The 13,765-nt window shown below is 40.0% G+C and overlaps 1 protein-coding gene across 1 annotated transcript in view; it reads left to right on the top strand.

Annotated features, from left to right (window-relative positions):
* The window catches only part of recql5 (RecQ helicase-like 5), a 30,933-nt gene extending 17,600 nt beyond the window's left edge, over positions 1–13,333 (top strand). Inside the window, exons 8-19 of the mRNA XM_079832941.1 lie at positions 3,780–4,001; positions 4,085–4,181; positions 5,718–5,754; positions 5,888–5,946; positions 7,467–7,540; positions 7,722–7,815; positions 7,903–8,043; positions 9,764–10,311; positions 11,823–11,865; positions 12,025–12,243; positions 12,330–12,402; positions 12,495–13,333. Of these exons, the coding sequence (XP_079689067.1) occupies positions 3,780–4,001; positions 4,085–4,181; positions 5,718–5,754; positions 5,888–5,946; positions 7,467–7,540; positions 7,722–7,815; positions 7,903–8,043; positions 9,764–10,311; positions 11,823–11,865; positions 12,025–12,243; positions 12,330–12,402; positions 12,495–12,595 (1,708 nt within the window). The 3' untranslated portion in view covers positions 12,596–13,333. The remainder of the gene's footprint in view (positions 1–3,779; positions 4,002–4,084; positions 4,182–5,717; positions 5,755–5,887; positions 5,947–7,466; positions 7,541–7,721; positions 7,816–7,902; positions 8,044–9,763; positions 10,312–11,822; positions 11,866–12,024; positions 12,244–12,329; positions 12,403–12,494) is intronic.
* Positions 13,334–13,765: the final 432 nt, after the last annotated feature.

Raw genomic sequence — 13,765 nt, 5'->3', positions numbered from 1 at the left:
AGTGCCAAAACCTTTACCATGTTTCGTACCATTCAGATGAAGTAAAATTCAATTTATTTGTAATTTTTCTTTGGTCAAAAAGGACTGAAGTGCATCAAGCAGAATATATATTTTTTTCAATGTCATGTGTGTTACCCCACAATAAAAAAAAAAAAAAAAAAAAGTACTTGTAAAATAAAATTAAGTGTTTTAACATTCAATAATTATATTAAAATATTTGTCTAAAGACAGGAAAGCCTGTTTTAGGGACCATACAACATTTTACATTAATATGTATTTGTATATAATTATTTAAATCAGCATACTTTTAAAACAAAATACTTTACGTTTTAAATATGTCCTGGATATATTAGCAGATTGATATATTTTATTGTCTTGAGAATTGAGTGTAAAGTGTCTTATCGTCATGAAAATACTAATACAATGCAAAAATCTCTTCATGATCATAAAAATAAGCGTAATTTTCCAGTAACACTTTGTTTTCAGTGTCCCTGTTACTATATTTACTATAGTAATAACAGTAAATTTTAACATATGTACATGCAACTAACCCTAACTAAATTCTAACCCTAATTATATAGTAAGTACATGTAGTGAAATTATATTACTCAGTAATTATTTGTATAATTACCCTGCAAAGGTGTCACCTTAAAATAAAGTGTAACCCATTTTCCTTATGGAAAAACGCATTTTGAGATAAAACATGACCCAGATATGCTCATTATATTAATAGTTAGTTTATTTGCTCTCTGTGTCAGACAGCTGAGGAAACTCACATTTTATAAGTGTGAAGCAATGTGATGTTTTAAAGCAACACACTTTAAAAAAAACACTGTCTTTACACCGGACGTGACCTTTGACGGGTCGCATTGTGCCATGCCTCAACAGCTAAAAGCTGTCTATACTGGACACGACAAAGTTACCATTGCAAATCCTTTTGTCCTTCCTATGAGAAGTATAGCGAGTGCTTGAAGTGCCTCATAAAGAGAACGAGGCATCAGTTCACTGTCAGAAATTTGTCGTTACGCACCGCATCGCGTCCAGTGTAGACAGCATCACTGATTATAATGGGTTCTGTTGTCTTTTGTCAGTTCGCATCGTGCCGCTCGTGTCCGGTGAAAGAAAGTTTTTTCTGCATTTGTTTGCCATAAAAGTTCCATATGAAAGGAGGAAAGGAAGAAGGAAAGCCTTCCTACGAGGAAGTCACTAATGGGAAAAGTGTGGTCAGTGTGAGTTGTAGTGAACACCAGGGCTTTGGTTATGGGCGGCAGTGTTGGCACAGAGGGTCTTTGTGTGACAGACCATGTAAATGTGTTTTGGGAGGGGATTTCTGCCTCACTCTCTGCCTCAACCAGCTATTTCAGTCTCTGAAACCTGAAACCCTGACATCAGAGAAGTGAGAAGTGCACATATCTATTTTAGAGTTTACAGTGTAAGCCGTTAAACTTGCAGAAAACACCCGCTGTTCTTCATTCAAATGGTAGTTCCATCAACATTCTCTAACAGAAGTTATCATTTACTTACCCATTTGGCTTTCTTTCTGACATGGAGCACAAAAGGAGACCGTGAAATCATATATATATATAATGTATTATTATAGTATACAGTGAGGAAAATAAGTATTTGAACACCCTGCTATTTTGCAAGTTCTCCCACCTAGAAATCATGGAGGGGTCTGAAATTGTCATCGTAGGTGCATGTACACTGTGAGAGACATAATCTAAAAAAAAAAAAATCCAGAAGTCACAATGTATGATTTTTTAACTATTTATTTGTATGATACAGCTGCAAATGAGTATTTGAACACCTGAGAAAATCAATGTTAATATTTGGTACAGTAGCCTTTGTTTGCAATTACAGAGGTCAAACGTTTCCTGTAGTTTTTCACCAGGTTTGCACACACTGCAGGAGGGATTTTGGCCCACTCCTCCACACAGATCTTCTCTAGATCAGTCAGGTTTCTGGCCTGTCGCTGAGAAACACAGAGTTTGAGCTCCCTCCAAAGATTCTCTATTGGGTTTAGGTCTGGAGACTGGCTAGGCCACGCCAGAACCTTGATATGCTTCTTACAGAGCCACTCCTTGGTTATCCTGGCTGTGTGCTTCGGGTCATTGTCATGTTGGAAGACCCAGCCTCGACCCATCTTCAATGCTCTAACTGAGGGAAGGAGGTTGTTCCCCAAAATCTCGCAATACATGGCCCCGGTCATCCACTCCTTAATACAGTGCAGTCGCCCTGTCCCATGTGCAGAAAAACACCCCCAAAGCATGATGCCACCACCCCCATGCTTCACAGTAGGGATGCTGTTCTTGGGATGGTACTCATCATTCTTCTTCCTCCAAACACGTTTAGTGGAATTATGACCAAAAAGTTCTATTTTGGTCTCATCTGACCACATGACTTTCTCCCATGACTCCTCTGGATCATCCAAATGGTCATTGGCAAACTTAAGACGGGCCTGGACATGTGCTGGTTTAAGCAGGGGAACCTTCCGTGCCATGCATGATTTCAAACCATGACGTCTTAGTGTATTACCAACAGTAACCTTGGAAACGGTGGTCCCAGCTCTTTTCAGGTCATTGACCAGCTCCTCCCGTGTAGTTCTGGGCTGATTTCTCACCTTTCTTAGGATCATTGAGACCCCACGAGGTGAGATCTTGCATGGAGCCCCAGTCCGAGGGAGATTGACAGTCATGTTTAGCTTCTTCCATTTTCTAATGATTGCTCCAACAGTGGACCTTTTTTCACCAAGCTGCTTGGCAATTCCCCGTAGCCCTTTCCAGCCTTGTGGAGGTATACAATTTTGTCTCTAGTGTCTTTAGACAGCTCTTTGGTCTTGGCCATGTTAGTAGTTGGATTCTTACTGATTGTATGGGGTGGACAGGTGTCTTTATGCAGATAATGACCTCAAACTGGTGCAGCTAATTTAGGATAATAAATGGAGTGGAGAAGGACATTTTAAAGGCAGACTAACAGGTCTTTGAGGGTCAGAGTTCTAGCTGATAGACAGATGTTCACATACTTATTTGCAGCTGTATCATACAAATAAATAGTTAAAAAATCATACATTGTGATTTCTGGATTTTTTTTTAGATTATGTCTCTCACAGTGGACATGCACCTACGATGACAATTTCAGACCCCTCCATGATTTCTAAGTGGGAGAACTTGCAAAATAGCAGGGTGTTCAAATACTTATTTTCCTCACTGTATATACTAGTATGAAATTATATCTGGTCTGAATAATTTTTGGTTTGACTGTGTGTGTATATATATAAAATATAATAGTGAAACCAAAAAGTTATTATACCAGATATAATTGTTTTACTAGTGGGTGCAGGACACTATAGTTCATTTATTTAAGTGAGGATGGGAAAAGAAAGTAAACTCATATTATACTCAAGCATTCTTCATACAGTGTCTACCAGTAAAATTGACCAAAATTTTGGGAGCAAAATGATTCAGACACTTTGACCTGACCGTGTTTTGCTGAAGTGTTTTTTTTCTTTAATTGCTAATGTGACCTTTTACACCACAGAAACAAAATGATTGGTTGACCTAAATTGGTATTATCTAATTGTGTGCTTAAATTTAACATCTGATTGGTTGAATGTAATCCATTACATCCCTTTCTATCAAAGTTATCTGACATTATCAAGATGAATTTGTTCTGACAGTTTAACTCTGAGATCTTAGGGAACAAACTGTGATAGTGCCAGAAAATGTTGAAGGTGTCTGAATAAATTTGGGTTTGACTTGGGTTTGACTCTTGATTTCCAGGTGCAGACACGCCACCATCTCGCAGTTTTTCGGCAATCAGAAGCCCAACTGCGCTGGGTCGTGTGACTTCTGCCGTGACCCCAAACTGGTCCGAGCTCAGCTGGCTAGAGCAGCCGCCCTCAGCACCAGAACCGGCCCTGCCCAGAGCGCGGAGCCCAGGGGACCGTTCGGCTTTGATCCTGAACTCTACGCCGGAGGCAGGAAGGGTTACGGGTTCGAGAGGTCAGCTGACCTGTTACTTAACCAGACTAAAATACAGTTTTTCAGTCTGTGGAGACTGAGAGCACTTCTGTCTGTGTGTTCAGATGTGATGATGAGGAATGGGGGGATGAGGAAGATGACTCTGAGAAGAGAAAGAAACAGTTTGGAAATCTCTTCAAGAAGCAGATGAGCCTGAGAAAGGTGATCACACGGCCAGCAGACACACTAGCAAAATCAGTGAATCTCATGAAAGCTTGTCCTCGTCACATTTCACCCCCCAAAAATGTCATTACCAAACATAGTTGATTTGTGGAAGTTGAACAACATTGAAGATTATATCAAATGTTTTACAAGAGATTGTCTCTCCATTGGCTGTTATAGTTTGTGTCATTGTGCAGCATTGACAAATGCTCCACCGTTGACAAAAAAATGCTTGTCGCTGGAATCAGATTGCGTCACAGATGGTTAGGACGCTGTGTAATCTGTCCAGTTATTTAAAATGTTTCAGGATTTTTGAAGGGATAGTTCACCCAAAAATTCGAATGACCCCATCATTTACTCACCCTCAAGTAGGTGTATATGACATTCTTCTTTCAGACGAATACAATCAGCGTTAAGTTAAATAATGTCCTGGCTTTTCCGAGCTTTATAATGGCAGTGAATGGAAGCCCACAATTTGATGCCCAAAAAAGTGCATCCATCCATTATAAAAGTGCTCCACTCGGCTCCAGGGGTTAATAAAGGCCTACTGAAGTGAATCGAAGAGTTTGTGTAAGAAAAATATCCATATTTAACACGTTATAAAGTAAAATATCTAGCTTCCGGTGGGCTGTTTTCCATATTCAACTTACGGAAAAGCAGTTTGAGACGTTACACTTTCTGCATAAGTTGAATACAGAAGGTGGTTGGATTAACTATCCATTTAAGGTCATCAATGCTGCATTTAATTGATCAAAAACACAGTAAAAACAGTGATTTTGTGAAATATTATTACAATTTTTCAGTGTATGAATGAGTGAATGAATGGGTGAATGTGAGGCAATATGTAAAGCGCTTTGGTGGCCATGGGTCTGTTGAAAGCGCTATATAAATGCAGTCCATTTACCAATTACCATATATTGTGAACAGTAATGTATTTCTGTGATCAAAGCTGAATTTTCAGCGTCATTACTGCAGTCTTCAATGTTACATGATAAATTCAGAAAAAAAACTACAATAAGTAAAATACTAACATGATGTATGAAAACTGATGTGTTTTTCACATTACAGAGTGGGATCTTGTTGCCCTACAGTAATGGCAATTAGTGTAAATGTGCTCACATTTAACTGCACGCAAACAAACAAGTACAGTCATACATTAACATGAGAAACAGCTTAACTACACTCTTCCTTCAATTCACCCTCTCAGTCTGTGCCTGAACATTCCTCCCTCTCTCTCTCTCTCTTTCTCTCTCCTCCACATCTGTTTTCCAGCTGTGTGTTTGAGGCCTCCCCCATAAAGTTGAGCAAACTACAGTTCTGCATGATCTTCAGTGTTTCTCCTTTGGAGAAAGTGAAATAATTTACAAGCACCACTCGTACATATTTCTATAAAAATCTAGTCATATAATATGATTTTACAGTACTAAAAGTAACTTTGGTGTTTAGGTGGAAACGATAGTTATTGAGAGGAAAATAAAGAGGTTTGAGCATGCGATGATCATGTCATCAACTTCTCTTTTGCTTGCTTGTTTATAGGGTTCAGATATGGCAAATGAGACATTTGTTCCACCAGGTCAGTGCCTGAGTTGTTACATATGTAATTTTCCATGCTTAGGACATTTTGATGAAAGTTTTTTTATTTCTTATTATTCAATAAATTTGACAATGTGTAAGTGTAAATAATCACGTTGTGGGTGTTTTCTCAGATGATGACTGCATGTTGAAGGATGCTGAGAGTCAGAGGATCCCCAGACTCACAGTGAAGGTATTTATAAAATTTTTCACCACATCCTGTAAAATGTTTCACACTCACAAGTAGATAGATAGATAGATAGATAGATAGATAGATAGATAGATAGATAGATAGATAGATAGATAGATAGATAGATAGATAGATAGATAGATAGATAGATAGATAGATAGATAGATAGATAGATAGATAGATAGATAGATAGATAGATAGATAGATAGATAGATAGATAGATAGATAGACGGACAGATTATCTCAAGAACAGTGCATAGAGAGCTGAGCAGCTGCATCAAGCCTTACATCACCAAGTGCAATGCAAAGCGTGGGATGCAGTGGGGTAAAGCACGCCGCCACTGGACTCTAGAGTGGTGGAGACGTGTTCTCTGGAGTGACCAATCAAGCTTCTCTGTCTGGCAATCCGATGGACGAGTCTGGGTTTGGCAGTTGCCAGGAGAACGGTACTTGACTGACTGCATTGTGCAAAGTGTAAAGTTTGGTGGAGGGGGGATTATGGTGTGGGGTTGTTTTTCAGGGGTTGGGCTTGGCCCCTTAGTTCCAGTGAAAGGAACTCTTAATGCTTCAGCATACCAAGACATTTTGGACAATTTCATGCTCCCAACTTTGTGGGAACAGTTTGGGAATGGGCCCCTTCCTGTTCCAACATGACTATGGACCTTGCTTTGTGCACTGGTGCGCAAAGACATGGATGAGTGAGTTTGGTGTGGAGGAACTTGACTGGCCTACACAGAGTCCTGACCTCAACCCGATAGCACACCTTTGGGATGAATTGGAGTGGAGACTGAGAGCCAGGCCTTCTCGTCCAACATCAGTGCCTGACCTCACAAATGCGCTTCTAGAAGAATGGTCAAAAATTCCCATAAACACACTCCTAAACCTTGTGGAAAGCCTTCCCAGAAGAGTTGAAGCTGTTATAGCTGCAAAGGGTGGGCCAACTCCATATTAAACCATATGGATTAAGAATGGGATGTCATTCAAGTTCATGTGCATGTAAAGGCAGGCGACCCGAAACTTTTGGCAATAACGGACGGACGGACAGATAGATAGAGTAAATCTTAACTAATGTAAACCATTTATATGTTTAAACATTGAAGTGAATTGAGTAAATATTTGGTAAAACAGTTGTTTGAACAGAACTCGACTGAACAATCATTTGATGCACCCATACATGTCAATGGTTCAGTAATTTTGTGTATGTGACATCACTAAACTAAATCAGATATCAGCATCGTCATCCGTCATTGAACAATCTGCATCAGCCAACCACTAATATTAATCATGTAGTGCTCTTGTTTTATTGCTTGTGTGCTACATTTTTAATATTAGTGGATTTAATCTTCCATAGAAAAAGCAGTACGCAACAATGTGTCCCATCCAGTCAAGATAAATGGGTGTATATCTGTGCTTTGTCACCATGAGTTTTAGTTAGAGATGAGGAGTGCTGCCCTCCACTGGCACACATGTGCACTGTGCAACATTGACATATTCAACGGTTTGTTGTGTACTGTGTGTTTTAGAGCAGAGAGCACTGCCTGTCTCTCCTGCAGGAGTGTGTGACCAGCCACAGGAGGGCGCAAGAGCTTTCACACAGGTAATGCTGACATCATGAGTGCAACATCACCCTTAGTGTCTCAAAGCTAGATCTTTTTGCATTTCAAAATCCTCCTGAGATGCATCAACAATTATACACAAACATATATTCCTATATAGTGTCGTGTAATATTTATTGTAATATCTGTGATCTCATTGACTGTTGTTTTCTCCTGGTGTAGCTGCGAGGCTCTTGATCAGGCTGTAGAAATAGAGCACGAGATCTTCAGGGCCAGTAAATCAGCAAACCTGTACAAGGCTGCGGTTCTCAAGAGAGTGAGTGCTAATAATGCTCCACTGCGTCTTCAGCTCATTTACAGCCTTTATCAGTGACAATAGGAATTCACGCATATCCTTCTCCAGGTGTCAGAGATGAAGAAAAGTGCAGCTGCGAGTGTTACTGAGGAGAAACGATGTGAATCTACTGAAGCGACGGCCACCTGCTCTTCATCATCTCAACCTGAACATCTAGACGGCTTCACGTCGGCCTCTCAAGTCTACTCAGTGAGCCAGTCACAGCTTGTCCTTACAGAGCGACGCAAATGCATATTTAAAAGAGTGTTTATATTAGGATATATCAGGGAACATAAATAGACTGAGAACTGAACGAGTCACAGCTGGAGATAATCAGTAACTAACTGAAACTAAACATAGCGAGGAAACAGGAAACCTGTCGTTCTATCTATCTATCTATCTATCTATCTATCTATCTATCTATCTATCTATCTATCTATCTATCTATCTATCTATCTATCTATCTATCTATCTATCTGTCTGTCTGTCTGTCTGTCTGTCTGTCTGTCTGTCTGTCTGTCTGTCTGTCTGTCTGTCTGTCTGTCTGTCTGTCTGTCTGTCTGTCTGTCTGTCTGTCTGTCTGTCTGTCTGTCTGTCTATCTATCTATCTATCTATCTATCTATCTATCATCTGACTATATCTATCTATCTATCTATCTATCTATCATCTATCTATCTATCTATCTATCTATCTATCTATCTATCTATCTATCTATCTATCTATCTATCTATCTATCTATCTATCTATCTATCTATCTATCTATCTATCTATCTATCTATCTATCTATCTGTCTCGTTCTTTCTGTTGTTCTTTCTGTTGTTCTTTCTGTCTGTCTGTATATCTGTCTGTCGTTCTTTCTGTCTGTCTGTCGTTCTTTCTGTCTGTCTGTCGTTCTTTCTGTCTGTCTGTCTCGTTCTCTCTGTCTGTCGTTCTTTCTTTCTGTCGTTCTTTCTGTCTGTCTGTATATCTGTCTGTTGTTTGTTCGTTCTTTCTGTCTGTCTATCTGTCTGTCTGGTTCTTTCTGCCGTTCTTTTTGTCTGTCGTTCTGTCTTTCTGTCGTTCTTTCTGTCTGTCTGTCTGTATATCTGTCTGTTGTTCGTTCTTTCTGTCTGTCTGTCATTCTTTCTGTCTGTCTATCTGTCTGCTGTTGTTTCTGTCTGTCTGTCGTTCTTTCTGTCTGTCTGTATATCTGTCTGTCGTTCTTTCTGTCTGTCTGTCTGTCGTTCTTTCTGTCTATCTGTCGTTCTTTCTGTGTCTATCTGTCTGTTGTTGTTTCTTTTGTCGTTCTTTCTGTCTGTCTGTATGTCTTTCTTTCTGTCTGTCTGTCTGTATATCTGTCTGTTGTTCTTTCTGTCTGTCTGTATATCTGTCTGTCTGTCTGTCCGTCCGTCCGTCCGTCGTTCTTTCTTTCTATCGTCCGTCTGTCATTCTTTCTTTCTTTCTTTCGTCCGTCTGTCTTTCTTTCGTCTGTCTGTCGTTCTTTCTTTCTTTCGTCCGTCTGTCGTTCTTTCTTTCTTTCGTCCGTCTGTCGTTCTTTCTGTTTATCTGTATATCTGTCTGTTGTTCTTTCTGTCTGTCTGTCGTTCTTTCTGTCTGTCTGTCTGTCTGTCATTCTTTCTGTCTGTCTGTCTGTCTGTCTGTCTCTTTATGTTAACTGAACTAACGTTAACTAATGGCAATTTACTGTAAAGTGTAACCACTTTAACTAACCAAATGAGCATGTATCTGCATTTACAATACATTTATCTTATTATCTTATCTTATAATTCCCACTAAAACAGGTCATTTAGTTTGAAATAATGGTGGGGTGGGGCTTTGTTTTTGTTTACTCTGATTCAGTTGGACCATAAAAAGTGAACAAGAGGTCCAACTGAAGTTTATCCACAGAAACCTGATGTAATAGTCATCTTCTTGTCCTTCACATTCTAGCTGAAGAGGAAGCGTGTAGGCGCTGGATTTCGTGGCTCGTCCAGCCTGTTTCAGACAGCTGGAGATCTTTTGAACTCTCAGAATGAGACGCTCACCATGGACAAAACACCCAGAGACCCCGTCTGTGAGGAAGAGGAGGAAACAGGAACAACCCAGAAGATGAAAAGCAGTAAAACAACTCCCGCTGGCTCGTCCCCCATCAAAGCCAAAACCGGCACCACTTCCTCCCTGAGCAGCCCAAGCAAAAGACTCACTAAGAAGCAGCAGAAACTAGCAGAAGCAGCCAAAGACATGCGCTGTATATCGCAGTATTTCGGAAAAAAGCAAGAAGACGCCACTCAGGTGAAAGTTGTTAAATCAGAGCCTGAGGAGGAAATATCTCACCATCGCTCGCCTTCACCAAATCTGACTGACTTCATAATGATGGATGTAGAAAGCATTTCAGAGAATGATGCTTCTGCACATGCAAGTCCCACTGGAGAAGAGACGCCCAGCCGGGATGAGACGGCCATGGACGCTGAGCTCACAGCACATCCAGAGCTTCAGCGGTATGATGGGAGAAGACGCTCTCTCAGAGCAGTTTGCTATTTAGGGTGTGTTCACACTTGGCATGTTTGGTTCAATTAAAACAAACCCTGGTGCGATTGCTCTATTAGTGCGGTTCATTTAGCCTATAGAGATGCGCGTTTGAATCCGTATGTGCGCGGGCGCATAGTCATCTCTACAGAGAGAAAAAAATTGTCTAGTTGACACTGCCTTTGCTGACACTTCAGGGTTGCATTGTGGTTGTGTCTAGGCGCAGGTGCTTCATCTGATATGGATACGGCCCGGATCCGGCTGACTATGGTAAACCTCGGGATAAACGGATCCATCAGGTGTTATTGGAAGTGTTCCTAGTTCTGGCTGACCTAGTTAATGCAGCCAAACAATCATTTAACTGATGTGAATAATAGAAATTGATAAAGTGTTATGTTAAGCCAGGTTAAAGAGATGTTTTAGTCTAGATTTAAACTGACAGTTTTTGCTTTCCGAACAATGCCAGGAAGACTGTTCCAGAGTTTATGTGCTAAATAGGAAAAATATTGATTTTGATATTCTCTGTATTGTCAACTGGCCAGAATTTTGAGACCGCAATAGACGCGAAGGAGAATAATGCGTTAAGAGCTCGCTCAAGTACTGGGGAGCTAAATCATTTAGTGCTTTGTAAGTAGATTTTAAAATGTCTACAATGTTTAATAGGGAGCCAGTGCAGTGTTGACAGAACTGGGCTAATATGATTATACTTCCTGGTTCTAGTAAGAACTCACTTCTGCGTTTTGGACCAGCTGGAGTTTGTTTATTAAGCGAGCAGGGCAACCACCCAGTAGAGCATTACAATAATCTAGCCTTGAGGTCATGAATGCATGAACTAACTGTTCAGAATTTTGCATTGAGAGCATGTGCCATAGTTTAGATATATTTTTAAGATGGAAGAATGCGGTTTTACAGATGCTCTGGTGCGGTTCGATTGAACTATTAACGCAAAACAAACCACAAATTGGAAGATGAGACACTATAAAGGACAGAATGCTCAAGTATACCTGTTTTTTCTCGTCATAGTCGTGACGTTGCCCATCACACTTCGGTACAGGCGTCAGAACCGCGTCTCCTCGCAGCAGATCTTGGTTTGTGTGTATGACAGAGGGATTCCTGACGCTGTTTTGACTCCTTTACACATTTAATAAGCTCTTCATATGTTCTCAGCTGGTTAAAATACCATCAAATGCAGCTACGCACATACAACAAGCGCATTTAGCCCAGAACTTAGCATGTTCGGTAAGTTCCAATGCAAAATATACATCATAAAAGGCATCATAAATATACATTCTTTGTTTTGTGTCTTTAGTTTCAGTGTTAAAAATGACAGTGTGAACGCTAAGCGAAGCAGGACTAAATGTATAATTATTATTTTTTGGTCTGAAGAGAACTGAACTACAAGTGTGAACACCCTCTCATTCATCACAGAGGAACTTACTTGTTCTCAATGTGTTCTGAACCACTGTTTCTTTGTCCAAAACAGAGAGAATCTGAAGTCTGACGGCCAACAAAAATCACCAAAACAAGTAACATCACAATGTATTCTTTATCAAAGTCATGAGTCATAGCATGAGAAACATTGACCTTAGGGAAAAAAATCAATTATTAAAAAAAGGATATATTTTATTAAGAGCTGATTGACATGTCAGTAGTCATCTTTTTTTTAAATTATTTATTTTCCTTAGTCATGTGAGGGCAGAGCGGCATCTCCTGGGAAACGCAGCCGTGTGATAAAAGACAGCAAGAGAGTGACCTTTGACCCGGTGGTGCAGGAGACGAAGATTGACACAATGAATGGAGATGCGGCTGGGATTTCACAAAAGCCTGTGACACTCAAGGAGGCCGCTGATATCGTGGTCCGATGCCTGGATCCATTCTACAAAAAGGGCAAATTTGCAACGAAGGTGATAATTTACATTCAATGTATAAAGACAAAGGAAGGTAGACTTGAATTAGAATGAAAGTTTAATTTTTAAACCTTTCCCCCCAGGATTTGTTCAAATCCTTTGCCCGTTTCCTCTCCCATCTTCTCACTGAGGGAAAAACTCCAAAACGAGGCCAAGGTGAGACCATCCTTAACCTCATAAAAATCCAACAACATCATACATTTTTCAAGTGCTGAATTAGCATTTTATGGTTTCTCATTTTTCTCCAGTGAAGATGCAAGCAAAGAGCCTCATCAAGGGCTTCTTCAGCAAGATTCAGCGCTGTGAGAGCGAGGCAGACTGGAGACACTTGAAAGTCGAGGACAGATAGCGATCTCCGTCTTTATGTCCCTTCATCCAAACCTCCACCAATCCCGTTATTGTCAGAGATGCCGTATGTTTAACAGCATGCTGCTGGATATCTCAGGTGTATCGTGAAGGCCTAAGCATACATTGCACATTAATATGAACTTCTGAAAAGAGATGTTATGTTTGAAATCTGAACAAGCAACAGACCGCAATAACTGTTATGTAGCATTAGTTGCTTATAATGCACTCCAAGTAGTGTGATCTGTATTGAAAACTACATTAAAGGACAAAAGTGCACAAATGGAAAATGGAGCAGTACTTCATGCTGAATAATTTATGGCATAATTGGGCAGTTTGTTTGTCTTCAATAGAAGCGTCCGGTTTTTCAGCAGCCTCGGTTGTGCATGTTTTTTTTCTCATTAATTTTCTCCACAGGGATTTCAAAAGATTCCTACTTTTTTTAAGGCCATGAACCAAACCAACCAGTTCCCAGATGAATTACAACAAGCATTGTGTATTTATAAGTGCATAGTCATTTGGGACACAACTATTGTAAACTTTCAACATTTTTTATAGGTGCAGGAACTGCTCAATTTTTAACGCTAACTTAAAAACTTTAAAGACAGCTATACTGTTAGCTATGAGGTTGATAATTGATGGCTTGTGCTTTTGCTGAAGCCATCTGGTCCCATTATGTCAACTTACTTACTTAATATAATTGATTAAAAACTGAATTAAAGGGTTTGTTCTCCCAAAAGTGAAAATTCTGTCATTAATGACTCACCCTCATATCGTTACAAACCCGTAAGACTTTTGTTCATCTTCAGAACACAAATGATCTTTTTGATGAAATCTGAGAGATTTCCGTCCCTCAATCTACTCAAAATTCCACTTTGTTAGTTCATAAAACTAGTCAAATTCTTGTGTTATGCAGCACGTTTGAGCTTCCTCGAGAACCAATGAGGTTAATTCTCGTGTTACACAGAACGTTTGAGCTTCAGGGAGAACCAATGAGGTTCATTCTTGTGTTACGCAGAACGTTTGAGCTTCCTCAAGAACCAATGAGGTTCATTCTCATGTTATGCAGCAGGTTTGAGCTTCAGCAAGAACCAATGAGGTTCATTCTCATGTTACGCAGCAGGTTTGAGCTTCAGCAAGAACCAATGAGGTTCATTCTTGTGTTACGCAGAAC

Source organism: Gobio gobio (assembly GCF_949357685.1).
Source record: "Gobio gobio genome assembly, chromosome: 1".
Taxonomy (NCBI): Eukaryota; Metazoa; Chordata; class Actinopteri; order Cypriniformes; family Gobionidae; genus Gobio; species Gobio gobio.
The sequence above is the reverse complement of the archived record's forward strand: the minus strand, read 5'-3'. Positions and strand labels throughout refer to the sequence as shown.